We start from the raw sequence: 24,304 nt of genomic DNA, 5'->3' as shown, positions 1-24,304 counted from the left end.
TTTTACATAAAACACGCCCCCCCTGATCCAAATTTGAATTAGGCGGGCTTACGCCGGCCGATTTACGCTACGGCGCCGCAACTTACGGAGCAAGTGCTTTGAGAATACAGCACTTGCCTGTCTAAGTTGCGGAGACGTAACGTAAATTTGATACGTTACGCCCGGGCAAAGATACGCCGCTGACTGAGAATCTGGCCCTTATTCTTTATTTTTACACAGACAATTTTTATGTTACTTGAAGCAATGCCTGTGTATTTTTGAGTTCTATGGACCTCAAGTCGCATCAAAGTGGGACCATAGTAGTGCAGAGACTACCTTGAAGCCGCACAGATATGAACGGATTCTCATTGGAAATCATGGGGTATGACTTGTCACTTTGCAGTCCCAAGTCGCACCAGTAGAAACTTAGCCCAACAGTGATCCCAGAGCAAGCATTGAGAACAAGATAGGAAAAGCCCAGGTGCATGCTATAAAAAAGGGAAAACATACCTACAAACAATGGCAACATAAGCATCCATGAGTAGAAAGCTCCACCATTTGTTGCCCAAAAATGCCATAAAACCATTTAAACTGTTACATTTCTCCCATCACCTTCCAGGACGGCACATGAGAGATGGCTCCTCCCCACAGGAAACACAATCACTTGACACTTTTCTATAAGTCCCCACCCTTTCCCTTGATCCTCAGTATTGATTGTGTTTCTCCCGAACACATCGTCACGTTTGTTTTGTTTTAAACCTAGAGACCGGGGAGGGTCGAAGGTACCCCTGTTGAGACAGGTTCTAGGAAGGCCGGGGAGGGCTGAACTAACCTGTAGGCTTGTCCAACTCACAGGTCGCCCCAGGCGTGCACCAGCACTCTGCGGGGGGGATAGCCATCGCTATGGTGATGAAGAAATGCCGCCATTTGAATCGCTCTCTCTTCCCGGGGATTGCTTCCTATTTTTGGAAACATTGTGCTCCAAGCCTCACTGAGAAAAACAGGAACCACATCAAAGGAAGTAGGCTTTTGCCTCACAGTGCAACCCGGAGGGGACGCCTGGAGAGCAGTGTGGGCGGCGGAAGGGTTCGGCTCGCGGATAATCCTTACAAGAGGTATGGACAGCCATGGACCCAGCCAAACCTCCTCATGGAACAGGAGGAGATGAAGGCAAATGTGACTGCAGGCAGATCCAGGTCATGGTACAGTGAGTACATATCCCCCTTGGAAAAGGAGGAGGGAAGGGAGTGAGAGTCCTGGACTTCAGGGTCTGAGATTCTGAAGCCAGCCAGAACAGGACTGGTTTTTACTTCTCACCTTACCCTTTCCCCTCCCCAGTACAAACCTGCAGTCCTGGGGGAGGACAAAGTAATATTATGCATATATGTATATCTCTTGTCTTGCAGTAACCCCCCAGCGGATCCCAGGAGACCCCAAATAAACACAGTCTCCTGCCGCTACAGGGCATAGCTCCTCTAAATATAAATATGTGGGTCCCGTAAGATAAACCCCCACTCAAAGCCCTGTTTGCTAAAGAACGCATAGAGGAAGCTAAGGCTAATAACTTAGCAGAGAAAGGGACTCCTGCAATAATGGGGTATCCCTCATCTATGCAGACGGAAAGGCCGGCAAATGTCAAAACTTTCCATGAAGCCGCCAGGCAGTCAGTAACCCAAGGTCTGACATAAAGGAGCTTATCCCTAGAAAAGACATTTCCTCCCAGGAAGGCCTCGTCCGAACGGAATCTAGTGCCCTTCCCCCGCTCTCACAGTCATTCCCTCTAGTCCAGGTAGAGGAAGCTAGGGAGGATATGGAAAGCCAAGCTGAACAGGACTCACCCTAGAGGGTCTGGTTGGACTCCTGCAGGCAAGACAGGCCTCTGAAGAGATTATAGAAATCCCTAGAATGATCTCTTAGAGGGGGCTGTTGTTTCACTTCATTAATTCCTGAAGGATTAGAGCCAGCCTGCCATGAGTCTGTCAGGCAGCTCACAATGGTGCTGTTAGAGGTTTAGCCCCAAAAAGTTACCTCCTAAACTTTTAGGATAGGCCCAGCAAGGGGGCATCTTAGTGTGTATATTACCTTTTGCGGGGGTTTGATTATTGGTTGCAAACATCTTTCCAGGTTCCAACCTATCACTTCTTCCTTACACTGCTGCTAGATCTGTCAGGGTGTAAGAGTTAATCAAACCTCTTGTGGCTCAGGCAACAAACCACTTAGGGCGGTGTGAGAAGCATAAAATGCTAGCCTGCAACCCTTAATTGGGCGTTTCTCTGGTGCCTGATTGCCTCCAGCTTAAGATTATGGTCACCTCTTCATGAGAGACGTAATTGATTTCTGAGTCTGTGCTCGTTAAGACCTTAAAGGCTTGGACTTGCTCCCACCTGTGTGTGGACCAGCTACACCTACTCAGACCTATGCAATAGTAGAATAGCAGCTACCACTACTGTGGTATAGTCACACACCTCGGATTTCCATTATTGGAACTACCATGCTCCTTCACCGGGAGGAAGGATCATTATCTGGAAGTCAGATTATGCCTAGGACAGATTGTTGCTCTGTCCACACATCAGAGATGCACAACATGGGGAGTTTTTTATCTTGTGTCATTTCTGATATATAAATATCCTATGACTCGCCAGAAATGCCTAAAATTGATTAGGTAATGGTGCACTGTTCCTTATCAAACCCAGAACATTGAATTGTCGGCTGCACACCATTGTTATTCAGAAACATACTACATTGAATTACTGTTGGTAAAAATTTCTGTCGGATACATGACTGTATACTATTGCTCATCAGAAAAGCATGACATTGATGAGCATGACATTGATTTGTCGGTGACACCTCTATTATATAACCACACACTATTGTTGTTCAGAAACACACCACATTCATTGAATTACTGTTGGTATAATTTCTGTCGGATACATGACTGTATATTATTGCTCATCAGAGAAGCATGACATAGATCTGTCGGTGACATCTCTGTTATATAACTGCACACTATTGTTATTCAGAAACATACCACATTGAATTACTGTTGGTAAAATTTTCTGGAGGTTACATGTTCGTACCCGATTGCTTATCAGAAACGCACAACGTTGAGTTACTGATAGCGACTTTTCTGCTGGTTATATGTCTATACAATTTTGCTAATCAAAAACGCATAACATTGTATTATTGGTAATGATATTTATGAATTCAGATATGCACTGCTTTAAGGGTCCTTTTTGCTAGTGACATCTCTGTTGATTAGATGACAAGGTTGCATTAAGTAACACTTTGAGTTGTCGGCAACATTCTGTTGGTCATATAACTGTCCAAGTTTTCTAATCAAAATAATGCACAACTTTGTATTGTGGGTTCAATGACGTAATACCATTACTATCCAGAAACGCACAGCATTGAGTTTTTTCTTGCTAGTGGCGTTTCTATCGGGTATATGACTGTGTGGTGTTGGTAATATACAATGTTACTGTCTGTAACATTTCTGTCCCTTGTCCTATACCCTATGGTTTATCTGAAGTGTGCTAATGCCACTCTCTGCTAGTTATGACTGCAGGTAGTATAACATTAGCAATACACGGTTGAGGGCGCATATGCCCTTTTCTTGTTGTCATACTGGCCATGCGACTGCTTTTTTATTATCATCAGAGATATACTACAGGTGCTAGTATTATTTTCTGTTGATTAGAAGAGTCAGGAATAGACAACACTAAAGTTATTCTTGTCTTGAATCTATTACCTTGGATCGCAGCACATAAGTGAAACACAGCAGTAGAAGGTGTCTGTGTCCTCTGCGTTTAATTACTCAGAAAAACACCAGATTGGCTAGTGGCCTCTCTGTTGGATGTAGGACCCATAACCTATTAAGCATCAGAAGCTCACGTTTGGAGCTTCTGTCCTTTCTCTGGGCTTAGGTTATATGGTATCTTACTACATATGAGAAAATACACACCTGAGGTTGGTTGTGTCTTCTCTATCCTACAGTTGTCTGCATATCAGAGAACACAGCAGTGAAGGCTGGGGGGTCTTCCTGTTTTGTGTTCCATATTAAGCCTGAGCTTGCTGCCCTTCGGAAATACAAGATTTATGACCTGTATATCTGAGATATTTCGGTCACTTTATTTCAGACCTTATTTTCCATTTACATGGAAGGAACAGGATTTCTGATTACAGGCCTTTACTCCTAGGCATGCCAGAGACATTCCCTAGACCTGAACCCAGTAGGGTTTTAGGACACTGGAAGCATAGAATCACCTATCATGATTTTTTAGTAGGTTACGCTGGTTGGAGCTATTTGCTTAAAAAATTCAGCATTAGAATTTTTTCGGACTGGTTCTCCAGATCCGATAGGTTTATAGCTCGGTATATGTCCTTCATGTCACCACCTCGGACGAACTGGATGGGAATAACCAATATTCGTCTTTTACTCCTACTATAGCATTTGTCCCTTATGGTAGGGGTCTGCTTAACTTAACACTCCTTGGTGCTTGGAGTGGATCATGACCTCAAACACTGGATATTTACAGAATACTGTATTTTGTTGGAGTGTGGCACTCATGTGTTTACCCTGAGAATATAGGATAAAATGTGTCTGCGTGTTATACGCGGGGGGCGGTGAATTTTTTTTTCTTTCCCCGACACCTTTGTTCTTTTCTGTTATACACCGATAAATGCAGTGGTTACTCGCAATTTCGTGACAGGCTCCTTTCTGCGTAGTTTAATATATCGACTCGCAGGGCTATAAGGAGCCTGGGGTATATAGAACAATTGCACATCTGACATGTCAGCATTCAGATGGGAAGATACCCAGAAGTTGGGAATGACCAGGATGAGACCTACTTGCCAGCCAGCTTGCAGAGCAGCCGTTTTGACCTGTCTAGCAGTGTGCGTTGGAGACAGGAGTTGTCCACGCGTATTGGCGGGCGCATGAATGAGCCACGCCAAGGCATCCTGTGGTCCTGACACTGTCCAAAGGGTGTCCTCGCTATAGAGTCACATGCATTCCGATGAATGGAGGTGGGCAGGTGGACTGAGGGGAGCTACCCCTCCTTGGAGGTGCAGGAGCACACCAAACGCCTTGCTTGGTCACACACATGTCCAGTCATTTGAGTCAAAGGAATAGGCTTCCCTTAATCTAGTATCCTTGAGTGGGTTTATTTCTTTGTTTCACCATGACTATGGCAAACAAAAAGGGGACCCACAAGGATTGTCCATCAGGAGACCTTTTTTCTTTCTAAACCATTCTCCTGAATAGGCTAGTGGCCTAAAACCAGATGTTTTTTTCCTTGGTTGATCAAAGTAGTTCCTTGTTTCACAGAACAAATCTCTGATTAAACTTTTGATGGTCCTATGCAGCAGTTGCAGACATTATCGACCACGATGGCTAGAATTTTGGCACAGCCAACCTTTCTATCTTAAAAAATACTCAGGCTCTCAGAATTCTTTTCTTTAAGAGCGCGTGCCACCTAGTCCTTGCATCCAAAGAGGAGACAAGGACATAGGTGGAGCAGACCTGCAGGTCAATTACATGATCCAGCTAGGATACCTTCATCACACACTAGTGAGTGGAGGTGGTGAAAAAAAAGTCAGATTCTGACATTTAGCAGAAAGACCTTGCAGGCAAGGGTCCCACCATAAAGTAGGCCTGTTGGTTACTTGATTATCCTCTCATGTGCCGTCCTGGAAGGTGATAGGAGAAAACCTACGTTAGACTTACCGGTAACGGTATTTCTACGAACCTTCCAGGACGGCAGGCCTACTTCCCGCCCTATGTGGAGGGAAAAGATAAGCTAAACGCTAGGTGGTAAGTACCTATACGGAATAATGTCCCTTGTGAACCAGTTCAGGATTACTTTTATTCATACTGAGGATCAAGGGGAAGGGTGGGGACTTATAGAAAAATGTCAAGTGATTGTGTTTCCTGTGGGGAGGAGCCATCATCTCTCATGCGCCGTCCTGGAAGGTTCGTAGAAATACCGTTACCGGTAAGTCTAACGTAGGTTTTTACCATTAGTGATTTCCTTCAAGCCGCAATATACCCACCTGATCTTACTCAGCTCTAAAGCAGATTTTATCTTTTAACTCAAAAATATGCAGTGCTTGCTTATGAATCTGCGTATAAATACACATTGTAAACATTGGGTTGTATTTTTAGATCAGTTTAAAAAAAAGGGTGTACTGAGCTTTTTCAGGCTGCAGTGTGCAAGAGGCCTTGGTATGAGAGGATGATGAGAAGACAAGAATAAGTAGGCAGGTGTCCCAATTTATTATGAGGGACATGCTTCCTTACATCCTAACTTGGGTTACAATGGGGTGCAAATCCTCATAATATAGAGTAATTTACAGCTGCATAGATCACATAATACAAAAGGGGTCTATTGCGCTACTGCGAGTAATGGAACATAAACCACGTGAACAAAAAGAGTATATGAGTAACAGAGTAATGGAGTGATACTGCGCTGGTCTGAAATATGTGGAATTAATTGATCTAAATTATACCACAAATAATATTGAAATAAATAACGAGTGATTGCTGCTGCAGCCAAAAAATGTTAGATATACATCAAAAGCAATATAAATGGAAATAAGCTGCGCTGCGCTATTGATATGGTTTAAAAATGTTATCTATACCAAACATGGATAATAAATACATAAATGAACAACCATAAGAAAGTGATTATAAGTTCAGGTAAACTTAAATAAAGTGACATGTGCACACAAGTATCTCAGTGCAATCCACATGTATAAAGTCCCAAAGAAAAATTAAAAAATTTCCAATCTCCGTGCAGATTTCAAATGCCAGAAAAGAAAGTGCTGAAAGAATCCCGGGAAATTGTGTCCAAGTAGCAGGATCGTTAAAAGCCACCACCTCCTATCTATGTCCTGCTTACCAGATGGAATGGATCCCTAATGAAAGAGATCAGATACGCATGTGGCTCCACAGCCCTGATGGTACTCAATCTATCCAGCAAGTAAAGGGTCTTCACTTCTCAGTTCACAATATAGCTCTCCTCTACGTTCACAATACAGCTCTCCAGCAGATCACCATGCAGTTCATATTCCAAAGGGAAAAAGAATTGACATAGAGCAGTATTGCAAACAAAAGGTATTTAATAAAAAAGTGTCAGTCACACTCACATTTAGTAGAATAACAGTAGGCGTTTGTTTAAATGTTTAGCCGGCCGGCTCTCTCATACTGCTCGTTCCTTCCGGATGGCAGTGAGGTACACAAAATAGTGGCGTCAGCACGCCGCTCCTCCCTACACCGTTTCGTCCTATGGCAGACTTCCTCCAGGGGCACGAGCGGCGTGCTGACTCGCCACTTCTTATTCTAGAAGTCATGGTCTCGAAGAAGTCACGAGACCGTGACGTAACGACGTAGGTCAACGACCACGTGATACAGGCAACCAACCGGAGGCCAGCAGACGTAAGCCGGCTTACTGCAACGCCGCGTCCGATGCTGAGCGCATTTTTTAAACTGTATCGAATCCTTTTTCATTAAAATCATACATAATTTTACCTCAATGTGCTTCACCATTGTGGCATCATTCCTTCCATTTTGGTTCCTATACATGAGACGAACGGACCCGAGGACCACCTATCCGAGGACTGCTTACTCTCTTAGGACATCATTGGAACCCATTCAGGATCAGGATCAGTGGTGCTGAACCAATAGAAGAGGAAACCACTTGCCCCCTATGCGTATTAATCATCGACAGAAGGTAAGGGCAATGTGAGACTGCTATTGGAATGATACACCTGATCTAGAAGATTCATACATCCCACCCATTCCGTCTGAGCATCCCTATAGACTCTGCAGTCATCTGTGTCATTTTGATGCACAATAATTTTTATTTTTATAATTTCACATTATTTAGTAATTTATTGTTTATTGATACACTGTTCCTCAGATTTTCTCGGTTGAGGAAATCACCTCCACGATTTGGCTACTGTAGCCCATCCGATAGGTCACTTTTTGGAAGTTTTTGCTGTTGTAGTCCATCTGATTACTACACAGCTCACTGAGTGTTGGCTCCTAAGCCATTTATATATTTTGTGTTTTCTCACATATACTGTAGCGCTGATCACTTTTTAATCATGCATAGATCACATGTTGCCAACACCAGCTACAATAGTAGGAAATAAAGAATAATGGAGCAACCGTTTCCTTTTTAATACAAGTATTATATAATTCTTTCAAGAATACATACATAGAAATATATTAAAGTAAACATTAACAAAAAAAATTTTGTTTGCCAAACCTTTGTTTAGCATAAATAATTAAACTTTTTTCCATAAAATAAGTTTTTTGTTTTTTTTCACATCAATGCTGTTGACCTAATCCAAACTTTTTCAGTCTACATTCATCAGCTGTACAACATTGCTCTGGATTGGGTTCCTGATACTGAAAAATATGTACTATGGCTGTGTAATGTGTAATAATACAAACCCTAATAATCACAATTGTGGGCATATGTGACAGGGTGACAATGCAGGAGAACATTTGGCTGACAGTTGTCACATCATTAAAGCAAGTGCATAAACAAGAATTTTCATTGCTGAGTTACCAAATATTATTTAAAGCTACATATAAATAAAAAAAATGAAAGACAACTTTTAAAATTACAGGAACATGTTATTTAGTGACTGAGATTAGATCTATTTTAAAGTAAAAGCATAAACTGAAAAAAAAAAAAATTCTAAATGTTAAACCTTATGAATAAAAATTCTTCGAAAGCTTGCAGTTATCACTCTTTTGCATCACTAATACCACCAGCTGTGATAGCGAATGTGGCTTCATTTTCTGGCATATCTGGGCTGTAAGGGTGAAAAAAATATAAACATTATATATAAAATGATATATGTCATGTACTTGTTTTATATTGAATGACAATTTGTTAAAGTGGAGTTCCACCCATAAATATAACATTACATCAGTAGTTTTAAAAAAATGTCATTAGTCCTTTACAAATTTTTTTTTTTTTTTTTAGATGCCTTCAAAGTGTTGTTGCTAGGCAGAATAGTTAATCTTCCCACTTCCTGCACCTAGGTGCTTAATGCTTCCTAACCTACACCGCACAGACTCCTGGGAATGTAGAGGGTGTAACTTTCCAGGAGTCTGTGCACTCCCCAGTCTCAAAGAATCAAGACAGGTGCTGAAACCTGATCTGACACTCCTTGTGCAGCACTGAGCACGTGCGAGATCTGAATGGCTGAAATCCAGGAAGTCATACAGTCTGGCTTCATGATGCCCACACTTAAGATGGCCCCAGTCAATTTCTATTTTATAAAGTGTCTAAATGCTGTAACAACCTAACAAAACGGACCTTAGTTTACAGACTAACTTTACTAGAATACATTAAGCTTGTGTATTACAGGGGTATTTATATTTAAAAAGTGAAATTGTGGCCGGAACTCTGCTTTAATTAAATGGCTTGATAAAACATCCTCTATGGCAGGAGTGTCCAAACTTTTTTTAAAGAGGGTCAGATTTGATGAAGTGAACATGCGTGGGGGCCGACCATTTTGCCGGACATGCAGCCTCGGAGGGCAGAGGGAGGGGGGCGGGACAAGTGCTGACAGATTACAAACAGGAGAATCTCTTGTTTACTCTGTGGCCTCTTTAATACAAAGTCCTGCCTCCTGATATAGACAGAACAGCAGGGCCGGATTAACAAGGCGGCTGATGGAGCTGCAGCTCCAGGCCCCTTTCTCAAGATAGGCCCATTTGCCCAAAAAAAACTTCGGGGGTTGTAGCTTGACGACCAGAGGTCGCAGAAAACCCCACATTTGGGGGGTAGGCAGTTGAAGACCAACCCCACAACTGGTCAAAATATGGGACCGCTATCCTTTATGGTTCCGGAGATACGGGCCTGCTTGCACAGCCTGTCAGAAGCTACATTCAGAGCGGCCAATATAAATACAAGCTGACACACTGCGGAAAACTGATAGGATCACAGGGCTTATAATAATTATTTGTATATTACTCATGGTAATTAACCCCTTGCCACCCAGGCCAATTCTGACACTTCTCTACTACATGTAAAAAATCATCATTTATTTTTTGCTAGAAAATTACTCTATGGTGGTCTTTGCACTTTTTATGTTGCACGGTATAGAGCTGCACGATTCTGGCTAAAATGAGAATTGCAATTTTTTTGCTTAGAAGATAGCTCACGATTCTTGCGGCGTAACATCATATCTTCTTTTGATAGCTGAAAGTCTTTCCACTTGTTATATGAAAGAATCGGCAAACTCTGCATTGGAGATCGTCAGGGGGGTTGAATCGAGATCACGATTTTTTAACGATTAATTGTGCAACTCTAGCACGGTATTTGCGCATTCATTAAAAAAAACACTGGTTAGTTAAGTTAGCACGATTTTATTTGGTATCCAAAGCGATGCTTTAATTTCTTTTTAGGTTACATGTTTAGAGTTACAGGGGAGGTCTAGTACTAGAATTATTGTTCTCGCTCTAACGATCGTGGCGTATGTAACCTGTGTGTATCTGGCTCTGATACTAGCCAGTGCCTACCCAGCCACTGACTAGTATCTCTCCCCAGCCTGTCCCCACACACCCTCTCACCTGCTGACCTGTGGATGGGGGAATCACTCCTGCAGTGTACAATATATATATACACAAACAATATGTATATCCAAATCTCCAGGGGGGCCATATTAAATCAATAGGGGGGCCGCATTTGGCCCGCGGGCCAGACTTTGGACATGCCTGCTCTATGGGCTCCTCAGGTAACATTCATAAGCCCTCATGTAACACTTATAGATGTTAACCCTTACTTCTAAAATGTGGAGGGAAAAGGGGCTTCTATTGTAAATGTAGTCAGCTCTACTCAAGAAAATTCAGAAGAAAAATATATTTAACATCAGGGAATGTCCCCGAGATAACAACTTGAATTTGTGTGTTGAAAAGTTGAGACAGATCTTGCAGTATTAGTGTTAGGAGCAGTGGTGTTAGGGGGCTGCTGGAGCCCTGAGTGGGACCCCAAAAAGGCATGCATAATTCTGTTATTGGCCCCGAGCGCCGACCAATCTGATCCCGAGCGCGGCAGAGTCTGGCCAATCGACATAGCAGGTCCTGCATTCTGGAGCCTGCAGTGCCTATGATGAATGTCCCACTGGTCCAATCCCGGGACCGCGGGGACATCCATCATAGGTGCTGCAAGCTCCAGAAGGTGTGAATTACAATGCGGTCGCTGGCCGCATCACTGTAAGAAGATCCCCACTCTGGCGGGTGTTCTCCTGCCCTGTCATGGGCACAGCTCTCCTCTCCTCGCACACTACGGCTGAGCTGCAGGAGGAGGTCACGTCACCTGAAGTCTGGTTAGTGTGAGTCGGTGCCCCAGACTGTTCACCTATCTTCATCTCCATTGAAGATGCATTGCTATGACCCATTTACAATTTAACTGGAAAATCAGTTTGGCCCTTGGATTTTCCTTTTAGACCATCATTATTGTTCATAGAAGGATTTTTAAAGTTATTTACTATGCAGGCATCCTGAGCGCCAGCAGTGGCGACTCTAGCTTTCATATTTAGGGGGGGCACATGGGGGGACAAGGACAAAAGTAGGGGGGCAACCATAAAATGTGTATATATATATATATATATATATATATATATATATATATATATATATATATATATATATATATATATATACACTCACACTTGTATTAAAAAAAAAAATCAAGAATAGAATGCACTCCAGAGGTCTTGTTACAAATTCACATTTGTTTTATTTGTGCAACATACAATACACTTGGACGTCAACATTTCAGTCCAACTGCGGACATTTATCAAGTAGCAAAAAAGTGCCTAGGCATACTTCCGAGAAGGAAGCTGGAGAGTCCCTTTAACGTGACCCATAGCCATAGCCAAAAATTTGCATTATGAAGGGCCAACTATAATGAGCTGGCTTGTCCTGTTAAAAAAGCCGATTTAGCCCTACTTCCATGAAAAACTACTAAGAATGTTTGGCCTTTCATAATGCTATTTTTTAAGTCTATAGTTGAAATGTACATAATAATTTAAAATCCCCTACAAAAAAACACTATTAAACGGCATAATGGTAAACATTGCAAAATGAACTGCAATACCTATTTTGAAGCATAGGCATTAATAATCATAATTTTTCCAGGAATGTACCAAAACATATTCAAGCTATAGTTATATAAATGAACAACAATAATTGTAACTATTTTTGTTAAAGGGACACTATAGTCACCAGAACAACTTGAGCTTAATTGTTCCTAAACCCACAACAGTAAAATCAGTCTGTATATGCAGTAAAGCATGCTTGTTATACTCGCTTTGAAGCCTAAGGGGTTAAACCTCTGCATTGTGTAAAAAGGCTGTTAATCTTCTCTGATTCTCCCCTTCTTTCACAGTCCCCAATTCAACTTCTGATAGTACAGTCTTGGGGCAAGCTGTACATGCTCAGTTTGGTGTGTATTGCTAGAGAGGTTTTTTTTTTCTTGGGAGGGTGCATGTGATCAGCACAGGGCCAATCAGCACTGTCCATACAGAGGGTAAGGGGTCCTGTAGCCTCATAGGACAGACAGAGGAGAATAAAATTAACCAGTTGGTATTCCTGACCCTATAGTGTCCCTTTAACTCTAAATATCGAACTTTCAAATAGCAATTCTTAAATAGGGAAACAAGTGCACGTAAAATAAAGTGCAACGTCACAACAAATATGCTTTTAAAGTGCACAGCATAAAAAAATGTAACCTAAATTTTGTCGTTCACGCTAATATAGGCTTAAACGTGAATTCTTATGGATTGATGCAAACCTGCTAACTACAAGTTCCATATTTATTTGGGATGCAAGTCTGGCCTCAATTGACAATGTGGCAAGATCTGTAAGCCTTTCCTCAGTCATTGTTGTGCGTAGGAATGATTTTATTAACTTTAGTGCAGAAAAGCTTCTTTCACATGAGGCACTACTGACTGGCAAAACACAAGCTATTTTACATAGCCGATAAAGTTCAAGAAATGGAATAGAGTAAGGCTCCAGAAAGTTAGTGAACTCAAGAATTGTGTCCACCTTAATGGCATCTGAAGATTTTTTTCTGTGTAGGGTTAGCATTGCCTGTTTCAGCTCAATCTCCAAGTTTTCTATGTTGCAGGAGTAGAATTTGGCCATTGGTAGCAATTTTTCAAAATTAAGAAATGAATCTGATCGAGGATTCAGAGACTGTACGCCTTCCATGATTTCCAGACAATCTTTTGAAAATCGAGATTTTAGCTCTGAAATTATTCTGTCAAGAACAACATACATGAACATTTGAATGAAATCGTCTTTTTTGAGCAGTTGTTTTCGATGCCCTACAGTTTCCAAAATGAAGGCATTTCTTAAGTTGAGAGGAAGCCGACGATCTCGCTTCTTGGAAGGCGGTTCGGTAGAATCATCATTTGGTGCTGATATTCCACACTTGATGCTCAGTTGGATTCCTTCTGTCCAGACACTTTCTATTGTTCCAGAATTAGCTTCAGGTCTCCTCTCTGGATTGCGCACTTCTTCAAGCTCTTGTATAATTGTTTGCACAAGAAGGACAGCTGATGCCAAGTCAATATCTTTGGCTTGTAACATGTTAGAGAGTGTCTGGGTCCTTTTTAGTATGTTCTCAAAAAACACCAGTGCCAGAATGAAGCCGAAATCAATGAACCGGTGAATGGATTTTGCCTCAACTGCTCTCTCAGTATGGTTCCCTTCTGCCAAAATATTGAGAGTTTCCAACAGAGGGCCAAGCGTTTTAAGAACAGCATTGCAGGCTGCATGTTGGCATGTCCACCTTGTGTCACTTAATTGTTTAAGCTGGATAGCTGGTTTGCCTGACATTTCTTGTTGCACATTAGCAAACACAGAGTGAACAACAGATGTACTGCAAAACACATATAGCTTTTCGAGTTTTACAAAAAATTCATTTGCTGCCTGTACATTCTTCACAGTGTCCACGATTACCAGGTTGAGGCGGTGACTCATGCAATGAATGTAAAGTGCACAAGGCACCTCCTTTTTAATGCGTGCTTGCACGCCATTAAGCCGGCCACTCATTACAGAGGCTCCATCATAGCCTTGTCCAACACAATCATTTTTATCAATACCTAGAGATGCTAGGACCTGGAATATGTAGCCTGTTAGAGATTCAGCATCAAGGCTATCTGCTCTGTAGAATTGTAAGAACCGTTCATGGACCATCTTATCATGAAAAAATTGGACTACAACAGACAGTTGTTCTGATTTACTCAGATCCTTAGTTTCATCCGCAATGATGGAAAAGGGACTCCCTTTAATGCTCTGTGCGATGCCTTCTCTAACAAGATCAGCCATAATGGACAGAAGTTCATTCTGGATAGTTGGATGCAGATATGTTGCATTCCTAGGTCCTGTCATTTTTTTTTTTACAACGCTGTCTTTTTCTGCAATTAAATAGAGAATTTCACGCACATTTCCATGATTGACATAGTCTGAGCTGCACCGATGCCCTCGCTGGGCAATTTTAGTCTTGGCTGTTAGCAACAAAACTTGGGCAATTGTCTTTATGTAATGTCTATTCTCATTGACCTCTCGTGTATGAGCTTTAGTGAGATCTTTCAGGATGGATGTATCCTGGCTTACACTCCTTTTGAAATCCTCCCATCTGACATGGCAATCTTTGTGTGAAGCAGACTTTGCATGCTGTATTATTCCTTTACCTGTTTCAAGTGCATTTTTCCAGTTTTTGTACCCTATATTGACAAACGGTACTTTTTTAGAATGCCCATGGACATATTTTGATGTTGAAAAAAAACGACACGGGAAACAGTATGCAGCATCCTGGGACAACGAATATTCCAACCATTCAAACGCTCCAAACCACTGTGGACGGAATGACCTTAAGCGTGCCCCCATTTGTTTCTGAGGGTATTTTTTTAATACAGGCTGTCTTGGCCCTTCACTAGCACACTGGCTGATATCATCTGGTCCTTGTACCTTTGTTTTTTCAATGCTAGCAGATGTTTGTGCACTCTGTGGCTGTTCAGCTTCACTGCATTGCTCTTCATAAGCACTGTGTTGAATAATGATTTGTGAGGAGGTGCTTGCGTCCTCAACCTGCAATGAAGGTTCATCATCTGATAGTGTTTCAGCAGTGTCATATTCAACGTCATCCTTCTCAAGCTCTTCACACTCCTCAATGGAAGAAGACGGACCAGGCTGACTTTTTTCTTTTTGCTGCTCTTTTGAATTATCAGCCTTCTGGGCCTTAACATTTACCCTTGAATAAAATGAACGGATGTCCATTTTTGAGTTAGATAATAAATTGTTATCTGTGAAAAAAAAATACATGTTGTTCTTATGGAAAACTTAACATAAATGAATACTATTTTTTTAATCTAATGTCTTATTGATAAATGTAGTTGCCAATCCAACCAGCAACTAGCAATCAACTAAAATAACTAAAGCGGAGTTCCAACCAAAAGTGTAAATTCTGCTTATTTAATCCCCCCCCCCCTCCCAGTGCCACATTTGACACGTTTCAAGGGGGAGCAGGTACTTGTTTTAAATTGACAGGTACTCTGTCCCCACTTCTGGCGGACTTGGTCGCGGCGATGTGCTTCACCATGGCCAGCCTCCTCCCCCACCACTGGGCCAATACAGAAATCGCAGTAGGGAGCTGGCCATGAAGCTGCAAGGCTACACTGTTGGGATCCCTTACCCGCAATGGCGGCGGCAGCACCCGGGGTTCTGACATCACTGGATTCCAGGACAGATAAGAGTCCTAATATTAAAAGTCAGCAGCTGCTGAAAGTGTAGCTGCTGACTTTAAAAAAAAATTCTGTCCGTCAGAACTCCGCTTAAATATGAAACTGCATTATCACACACACCTTAATAAAATGTGCATTATTAAAACGTCACCATAAATGCCTATTTAAATAACTGAATGGGCCATATCCACAGAATCCCGGCGCAACGTAACTTTTCTGATTTAAGTTACACCGCCGCAAAATTCCCAAGTTAGGTGCCGATCCACAAAGCACTTACCTGGAAATTTGCGGCGGTGTAACTTAAATCCGGCCGGCGCAAGGCGTTCCTATTCAAATGGGACTCGCCCCATTTAAATTAGGCGCGCTCCCTCGCCGGACGTACTGCGCATGCTCCGTCGGGTAACTTACCCGACGTGCATTGCGCTAACTGACGTCGCTCCGACGTCATTTGTTTAGACGTTTACGTAAATGGCGTCCAGCGCCATTCACGGACGTCTTACACAAACGACGTAGATTTTAAATTTTCAACGCGGGAACGACGGCCATACTTAACCTGGATTAAGAGAACTAGGGCTCAGCCCTAGTTTTAAGCGGCGTAACCCGACGTAAACGACGTAAATTTAGAGGGACGGGCCCGTCGGAGCGTTCGTGGATCGCCGTAAGTGTTCATTTGCATATTCTACGCCGGCCGCAATGGCCTCGCCACCTAGCGGTCGGCCTAGAATTGCATCCTTAAAGCGGTGGTTCACCCATAAAAACGACTTTCCCCTATTACACTGCCCCCCGCATTACAATACGATTATGCCTTTAATTTTTTTTTTGCTGCTGTACATACCTGGGTACAGCTATTCACCCGTGTCCTCCGGGTTGCGAGTCCCGCGGGAGTGGGCGTTCCTAACATGGCGGTGATTGACGTTTTGACTAAAAAACGAGCTCCCCCCGTCGCGTAAGCAGCGTCACGATTGGCGGAAGGAGCCGAACGGCGAGTCGGCGCTATACTGCGCCTGCGCATCGCCGTTCGGCTCCTTTCGCCACTCGTGACGCGGCTTACGCGACGGGGGGGAGCTAATTTTTTAGTCAAAACGTCAATCACCGCCATGTTAGGAACGCCCACTCCCGCGGGACTCGCAACCCGGAGGACACGGGTGAATAGCTGTACCCAGGTATGTACAGCAGCAAAAAAAAAATTAAAGGCATAATCGTATTGTAATGTGGGGGGGCAGTGTAATAGGGGAAAGTCGTTTTTATGGGTGAACCACCGCTTTAAGATCCGACAGTGTAATTCAATTACACATGCCGGATCTTCTGTCTATCTCTTGTAAACTGATTCTGTGGATCAGTTCCAAAGATAGAAACAGAGATACGACGGCGTATCAGTAGATACGCCGCCGTATCTCTTTTGAGGATATGGCCCAATGTTTTTTAGTATTGCTCCAGTGGCCAGTAAAGTGTAAGCTCACCTGCCATGTCTAAACCTCTTAGGTGAGTTAGTGTAGTGATACTTGAAAACATCCAGCTATTTTAATGTGCATAGATATTTGCGATAGTGTGCAATTAACTTTTTCCTTTTGTTTGTTATCGGATATATATCCCTGACAATGGAGATCAAATCCACAAAAATGAATAATTCCATACAATGCACACGAAACACAAACCTGAAATATTTCTGACAATGGGCATCAAACGCAAAAATATTAAATATTCCTGACAATGCACACGAAACGCACAAATATGAAATATTCTTGACAAATTCAATGCACATGAAACCCATAAATAAGAAATATTCCTGGTAATGTACACGAAACCCATAAACATGAACTATTCCTGACAATGCACACGAAACGTACAAATATGGAATATTCCTGACAATGTACATGAAACGCAGAAACATGAAATATTCCTGACAAATTCAATGCACACGAAACGCATTAACATGAAACATTCCTGGTAATGTACATGAAACGCACAAACATGAAATATTGCTGACAATGGGCATCAAATGCACAAACATGAAACATGCCGTCATGCCACCAACAGAGAACACCTGGTCTGAACCTGTCCCTGATTGAATAGACGCAGCAAGGGTGCGTTTTGCAGTGGCGGCGCCTATTTATTGAATTTTATGCTCTGCTCTCTTCAGTTGGAAGCTGGTGGTACCAACATATTGATGCTATGAAGCAAGAGAAATATAATTCAATGTTTTAACATAATTTAATGTTAATAGCAACAATGGAGTTTTAACAAATATAATGCATCAGTGCCCATCAATGCAGCCTGATCAGTGCCCATTTTGGTTTGCGCAAAAGTTATAGCGTCTACAAAATAGGGGATAGTTTAATAGCATTTTTATTAATATTTTTTTTTTACTGGTATTGCAACTTTTATCATGACTGCGACATTATGGCGGACTCATCAGACACTTTTGACACCAATATTTCTTAGGCCCGGTTCACACTGGTGCAATGCGAGAACCCTGCGAATCCACTGCAGGTTCCCGCATCGCACCCGACATGCATGGCAGTTCACACTGCCATATGCAAACTGCTAGGGAGTATCATTATATGTTAACGACACCCCCAGTTCAGCTTGCGTATCGCGCTTTCAACTGACAGTTCGGACTTGAATCAGATTGCATATGTGTGAAAACAGATGTGATCCGATTGTGGTCCGAACAGAAAAAAGTCACACCACACAGACATTGCATGTAATGTGAACAGCAGTGCGCTGCAAATTACATGCAATGTCTGGCATCGCACAAGTGTGAACCTGCCCTAACATATGATTGTGGTTCATCAGGCTCCATCTCCCATTAAATGTATAGGCCTCATATTGCTCATATTCATGCACAAACTTAAAGCGGGAGTTCACCCGAAAAACAATTTTTAACATTAGATCGAGGCTCATTTGTCTAGGGGAATCGGCTATTTTTTTTTAAAATCAAAGCTGTACTTACCGTTTTAGAGAGCGATCTTCTCCGCCGCTTCCGGCTATGGTCTTCGGGACTGGGCGTTCCTATTTGATTGACAGGCTTCCGACAGGCTTGCGATGGTCGCATACATCGCGTCACGAGTAGCCGAAAGAAGCCGAACGTCGGTGCGGCTCTATACGGCGCCTGCGCACCGACGTTCATCTACTTTCGGAAAATCGTGACGCGATGTATGCGACCGTCGGAAGCCTGTCAATCAAATAGGAACGCCCAGTCCCGCAGCCCATACCCGGAAGCGGCGGAGAATATCTATCTCTAAAACGGTAAGTACTGCATCGATTTAAAAAAAAAACACCCGATTCTCCTTCACAAAATGAGCATCAATCTAATGTTAAAAATTAAGATTTTGGGTGAACCTCCACTTTGATTTCTTTAATTTTGCACATTGTTTTTTTTTTTTTTACTTCTAGAAGTATCTCACTGCACTAGTTAACTGGGATACCAATAACAAGATTTACAAAAGCTCAATTAAAAAAAATATATAAAAAAAATATATATATATATATAATATATATATATATATATATATACATATATATATATATATAAAATATATATATATATATATATATATATATATATATATATATATATAAGCTCTCATGGAGGCAACATGGAGGGAGGGAGCTAACAGAAAAGAAAATTGTCCAGACCATCACCACCAATAAAATCATGGTGGTATTGCCATCAAATTACGTGTTTTCCTCAATCCATTCCTGACCTACCTTGTGGCAGCAGGGCGAGGCAGGCACTGTAACTGAAGTCGGCGGGCAAATGGGAGGTCGGGTCTAGCACGCGGCCCCACAGTAATTGACTGACTCGTCTCCACGGACTCCACAACCCCCAGGAGCAGGCTGAGCTTGACTCACCAAACACGTAGCCGACGCGGCGCCGCCCGCACCCGCACGGCCGGCCGCAGAGACTACAACTCCCATAATAATTTGCGGCACTGTGGCGACGTCACATGACACAGTCATGATTCCGTCATTCAGCGCCGCAGACGGATCGCGGACAGCCGCGGCGGCGGTATTGTTTCGCGGTCTGTCTCTGTCTGCACAAACAGACAACATTACTTGGGGGGGCACACAGTAAAATTGGGGGGGACGTGGCCCGCTCAGGCCCCACCCTGGAGACGCCCCTGAGCGCCAGCATTTTCTGTTTTTCCTTAATGGATTATGTAGTCACCACAGGTGACTGGACACTGGTAACACAATTAAAATTGAGTTCCTCCCCTATATAACCCCTCCCAAATGGAGAGTACCTCAGTTTTGTAGCAAAGCAATAAGTGTCCCACGTTAACTCCGAAGAGGGGTGGGAGCTCTGTGTCCTGTAATGTATTCAAAAGAAAAGGATTTCACAAGTAAGCTGTATTAAAAAAATCCTATTTTCTTGCTCATACATCATGGGACACAGAGCCTTAATTACTTAATGGGATGTCCCATAACAATGCTAAAATTGAGGGGAGGGAGACACAGATCAGAAATATGACCGCCATTGGGCCAGAGGATCTATACTGCTGCCTGCAGTACACTACGCCTGAAGGCAGCATCCTTGTACCCTCTCGCATCTACCTGGTAAAATTTAGTAAATGTATGGACCGAAGACCAAGTAGCAGCCTTACAGATCTGAGCCATGGAGGCCTGGTGATGCACTGCCCATGAAGCACCAACTGCTCTAGTCGAGTGCGCTTTCACCTTAAAAGGAGGAATCTTCTTTTCTAAACCATAGGCCTAAATAATGACTTGTCGAATCCAACATGCAATAGTAGATTTTGACGCTGGCAGGCCCTTCCTTGGGCCCTGTGGCCAGGGCCGGACTTACCATTGGGCTTGACCCGGACACCGGACGGCAACCCCCCTTTTTTTATTAAAAAAAAAATGTGTATATATATATATATATTTTATTATTATTAAAGGGCCCAGAGGTCTCCAGGGCCCCTGGATGGCAACCCCCCATTTTTTTTAGGGGTCCGAAGGTGCCCCGGACGGCAACCCCCCCTTTTTTTTTATTATTTTATAATAAAAAAAAATGTTTATATATTTTTTATATATATATTATTATTATTATTAAAGGGCCCAGAGGTCTCCACTTTTTTTTAATATATATGTATATATATATATATATATATATATATATATATTTTTTTTTTTTTACAGAGGTCCCCAGGGCCCCATGTGGCAACCCCCCCTTTTTTATATTTTTTTATAAATGTTTATTTTTTTATTTTTGTTTATATTTTTTATTAAAAGGCCAAGAGAGGTCCCAGATGACAACCTCTTTTTTTATGTATTTTTTTTATAAATGTTTATTTTTTTTATTAAAGGGCCCAGAGGTTTCATTTTTCTTTTTATTAAAAGGCCCAGAGGTACCCAGGGCCCCAGATGGCTACCCCCTTTTTTTATATATACAGTACAGACCAAAAGTTTGGACACACCTTCTCATTCAAAGAGTTTTCTTTATTTTCATGACTATGAAAATTGTAGATTCACATCGAAGGCATCAAAACTATGAATGATGCACTGAAAGGTTTTGTTCTAATGTTGAGCTAAGAGGTGGAATTTTTGTCTGGGTTGTTGCTCAAAGGGCTCCACCGCAGGCCAACACTTGTGCTCATTAGAACCTGCTGCGGGGACGGGGCGGCATGTCGTGCATGCGCACGTGAGGACGTGAGGCGCGCTCTCGGGTGAGGAAGAAGGAGCATGGAAGTGGGACGGAGACAGGACGGATCGTAGCACGTGGGAGACTGGAGGTCCCCCATGCACTCGCCGTACGCTGCCGACTTCCCACGGAGCTGCTGGGATCATCTCCGCCTCGCTGCAATGAGAGCGCTGTCTGTGCTGTTTCGTTTGCCCTGCAGTGCTGGACCGGGGAGTCGGATCTCGGGCGGCAAGTCAGGGGGTCACTGAAAGCGGAGCGGGCTGTGCATTGGGAGGATAGCACCCACTGCTTTTATCACCACCGCTTAAATGTTCACCCACATCTGTGAGTATATGGAGCCAGCGGCACGCTGAGCTCCGAAGGAAAAGCCTGCACCCTCCCCCCTCCCTCGGCGGACACAGGACTAGAGGTATTTTCATTTTTTTCTTATACTCTTTAAAAAAAACGAGGAATAAATGCTTAAAGCTGTGCAGTTGAAGACTCGGAAGGATGGTAAGATGTAATCTCTGTGGACATAACGAGCTGGGAAATATTGCTAAGAGGGATGTACGTGATTGATTCATAAAGCTTTCCCTTTACTTCTTGGTATACCACATTTTGCTTGTCATTACTCAGTACGATGGGACATGTTCTGTATGGGTGTGAAATACGGCCATGGGTTGTATTGAGGAAATTAGCCCTGTAAGACCCGACTGTACACAGAACACTTCACAATATTTGATCAGGAGGACCGAATAAACTGGGGGAGTGGAAACTTATGGGTGATCAGCTGCATGTCTAGGGTGACCCTGACTAGAGGGGTTGACGGGGACCCTTCTAAACGGACAGACCGATCCTAACTGGCTAAACAGGACTTAAATACATCATAAGTGGAAAAAGTCAGTAAACAGGCAATACTACAATCTGGCATAAATATTTGCTCTTAAAACCTGCATGTAGAAGGGCCTACCCCTCCGCTTTCTCTTTGCACCCTCCCTTTTTTTTTTTTTTTGGGGGGGTGTCCCTGGGAGCCCCACGGTTTGGACCCCCCCTCCCCCCCCTTTTTTTTTTTTTTGAAAGTCTCCTTGTAAGTCTTATACTACCTTAGTTTGTTTGTGTCATACCTAGACACCTTCCATCCCCCCCGCCCTGCAGGCTATTCGGGTTATTACATCAATACCAAGTCCTGTTTTCCCTTTTCTTTTGGGAAACGAAGGGTCAAGCTGGGGAAGAGAATCAGGAGGAAAAAACCCAACATGAGTAGAATGATAAGTAGATCAACAAAAGGGGGCCCCCCTACTACCCCAAGAAATATAACAGCTACAAGCTCAATAAGGCCCTTTGTGACTAGTGGAGAAAGCCCGCAGGCTCTCGGAGCTCAGGGGGTAACAAAGCAACAACAAGGTAACAAAATAAAAAAGAATGAGAATAAGAAGCCCCAGAGTGAAATTTCCGGAGAAACTTCCCTGGAATCAAGAGAGGAGGTGTCATTGGGTAGCGGACTGGAAAGCAGTAGGATAGACGCACAGTCCCCCTCAAAGGGAGAAATGGCAGAGATGCTGCTAAAGATGGAAAACGCGATAAAGGGGGAAATACAGAACTTGCGGACAGATCTGGGCCACATGCTCGGCAGGATAGAATCAGCAGAGGAGCATATTGAGAAACAAGCCCAAGAATCAAACTTACTAAAAATTCAGATCGATCAGATTCAATCACAACAGAGGCTTATCTTCTATAAATTAGAAGACCAGGAAAACAGAAACCGGAGACAAAATCTGAGGATAAAATCAATACCAGAGAAGAGGGGGGAGGACCTCAGGGTAATAATGCAGACGATATTCAACCCTGTACTGAAAAGAACAGTAGACAATCCCATCATGATTGAAAGGGTTCATCGTGTGGGAAATCCGAAAAGAACGTCATCTGAGCAAACAAGAGATGTTATAATAAGGTTTCGATTTTATGAAGATAAAGAAGAAATATGGAAAAAGTTGAGGGGGCAACCCCCGATAGTCTTCGAAGGGGTGGAAATCCGGATCTTCACCGATGTGGCCCCAGAAACCTTAGCGAGGAGATGGTTGTTAAAACCACTCCTAAAACAGATGATTGATCTAAATATTAAATACAACTGGGGATTCCCCGTGTGTTTAATTGGGACTAGAGAGGGAAGATCAGCGATTTTGAGATTCCCCGAGGACTTAAGCGAATTTTGCAGGAAATTGGACATTCCGATCCCGGACTTGCCGGGATGGGTGTAGGGGGGGGGGGGTAAGAGAGAGGGAAGGGGCCTCCCTCTTCGAGTCTCCCCTCCCATCTCCCTCTTGGTTTACCTGGTTCCGACTTAAACTACAACATGCCTCTCTGGGGTCCTCCTTGAGGACATACCTCCCCTCTGGGCCTCTGAGGGGGGCACCGGGTGGACACGGGGAGGCGATGCAACTAGTCCCCCACCTCCTCTTTCAAAAGGAAGGGGGAGGGGTGGAAGAAAAATCCTAAACCTCACCCAGAGCAAACTGAACCAAGAAAGGGAAATTGGTTCAGAGGTCTTTAAAAGGCCAACGGGGAGGGAGGGAGGGGGGGAGGGGGAGGTGGGACGAGATTAAAAGGGGGGGTGGGTGGAGGGGAGGGAGGAGGGAGGGGTGAAGAGGGGGGAGGGATTGAAGGGGGAGGGGAGAGGAGGAGGGAGGGATTGAGGGTGGAGGGAAGATGCCCTGTCTCACCTGGACAACTAGACGAGAGCGTAAATTCTAGAAAGGAAAATCCCAGACCTAGATCGAGGAATAAAAAAACAAAAAAATGAGGATGTCAGTAATTAAATGCCTATCATATAATGTTAAGGGACTAAATAGCCTCGGCAAGAGACATAAGGTGTTGAAGGAACTGAAACATTATAGGGCAGATATCGCATTCCTACAAGAGACACATCTG

At 43.1% G+C, this 24,304-nt stretch overlaps 2 protein-coding genes across 7 annotated transcripts in view; both read right to left on the bottom strand.

Annotated features, from left to right (window-relative positions):
• Window positions 1-8,220: 8,220 nt before the first annotated feature.
• DMC1 (DNA meiotic recombinase 1) overlaps window positions 8,221-24,304 on the bottom strand; it is a 530,416-nt gene continuing 514,332 nt past the window's right edge. For all 6 annotated transcript variants that reach the window (XM_040359476.1, XM_040359477.1, XM_040359474.1 and 3 more), the window contains one exon: window positions 8,221-8,805. In XM_040359476.1, the coding sequence (XP_040215410.1) occupies window positions 8,736-8,805 (70 nt within the window). In that variant the 3' untranslated portion in view covers window positions 8,221-8,735. The remainder of the gene's footprint in view (window positions 8,806-24,304) is intronic.
• On the bottom strand, window positions 11,721-15,405 carry LOC120945359 (zinc finger MYM-type protein 1-like). Its single transcript, XM_040359472.1, has one exon. The coding sequence runs from the start codon at window positions 15,332-15,334 to the stop codon at window positions 12,755-12,757; it is 2,580 nt and encodes an 859-aa protein (XP_040215406.1). The 5' UTR covers window positions 15,335-15,405; the 3' UTR covers window positions 11,721-12,754.

This window comes from Rana temporaria, chromosome 7, assembly GCF_905171775.1.
Source record: "Rana temporaria chromosome 7, aRanTem1.1, whole genome shotgun sequence".
In the NCBI taxonomy this organism is placed as follows: Eukaryota; Metazoa; Chordata; class Amphibia; order Anura; family Ranidae; genus Rana; species Rana temporaria.
Note: the sequence above shows the minus strand (reverse complement) of the source record. Positions and strands in the feature narration are given on the sequence as shown.

Coding starts and splice junctions, on each gene's coding strand:
- LOC120945359 (XM_040359472.1), bottom strand. CDS start 15,334: ATGTATTTTTTTTTCACAGATAACAATTTATTATCTAACTCAAAAATG.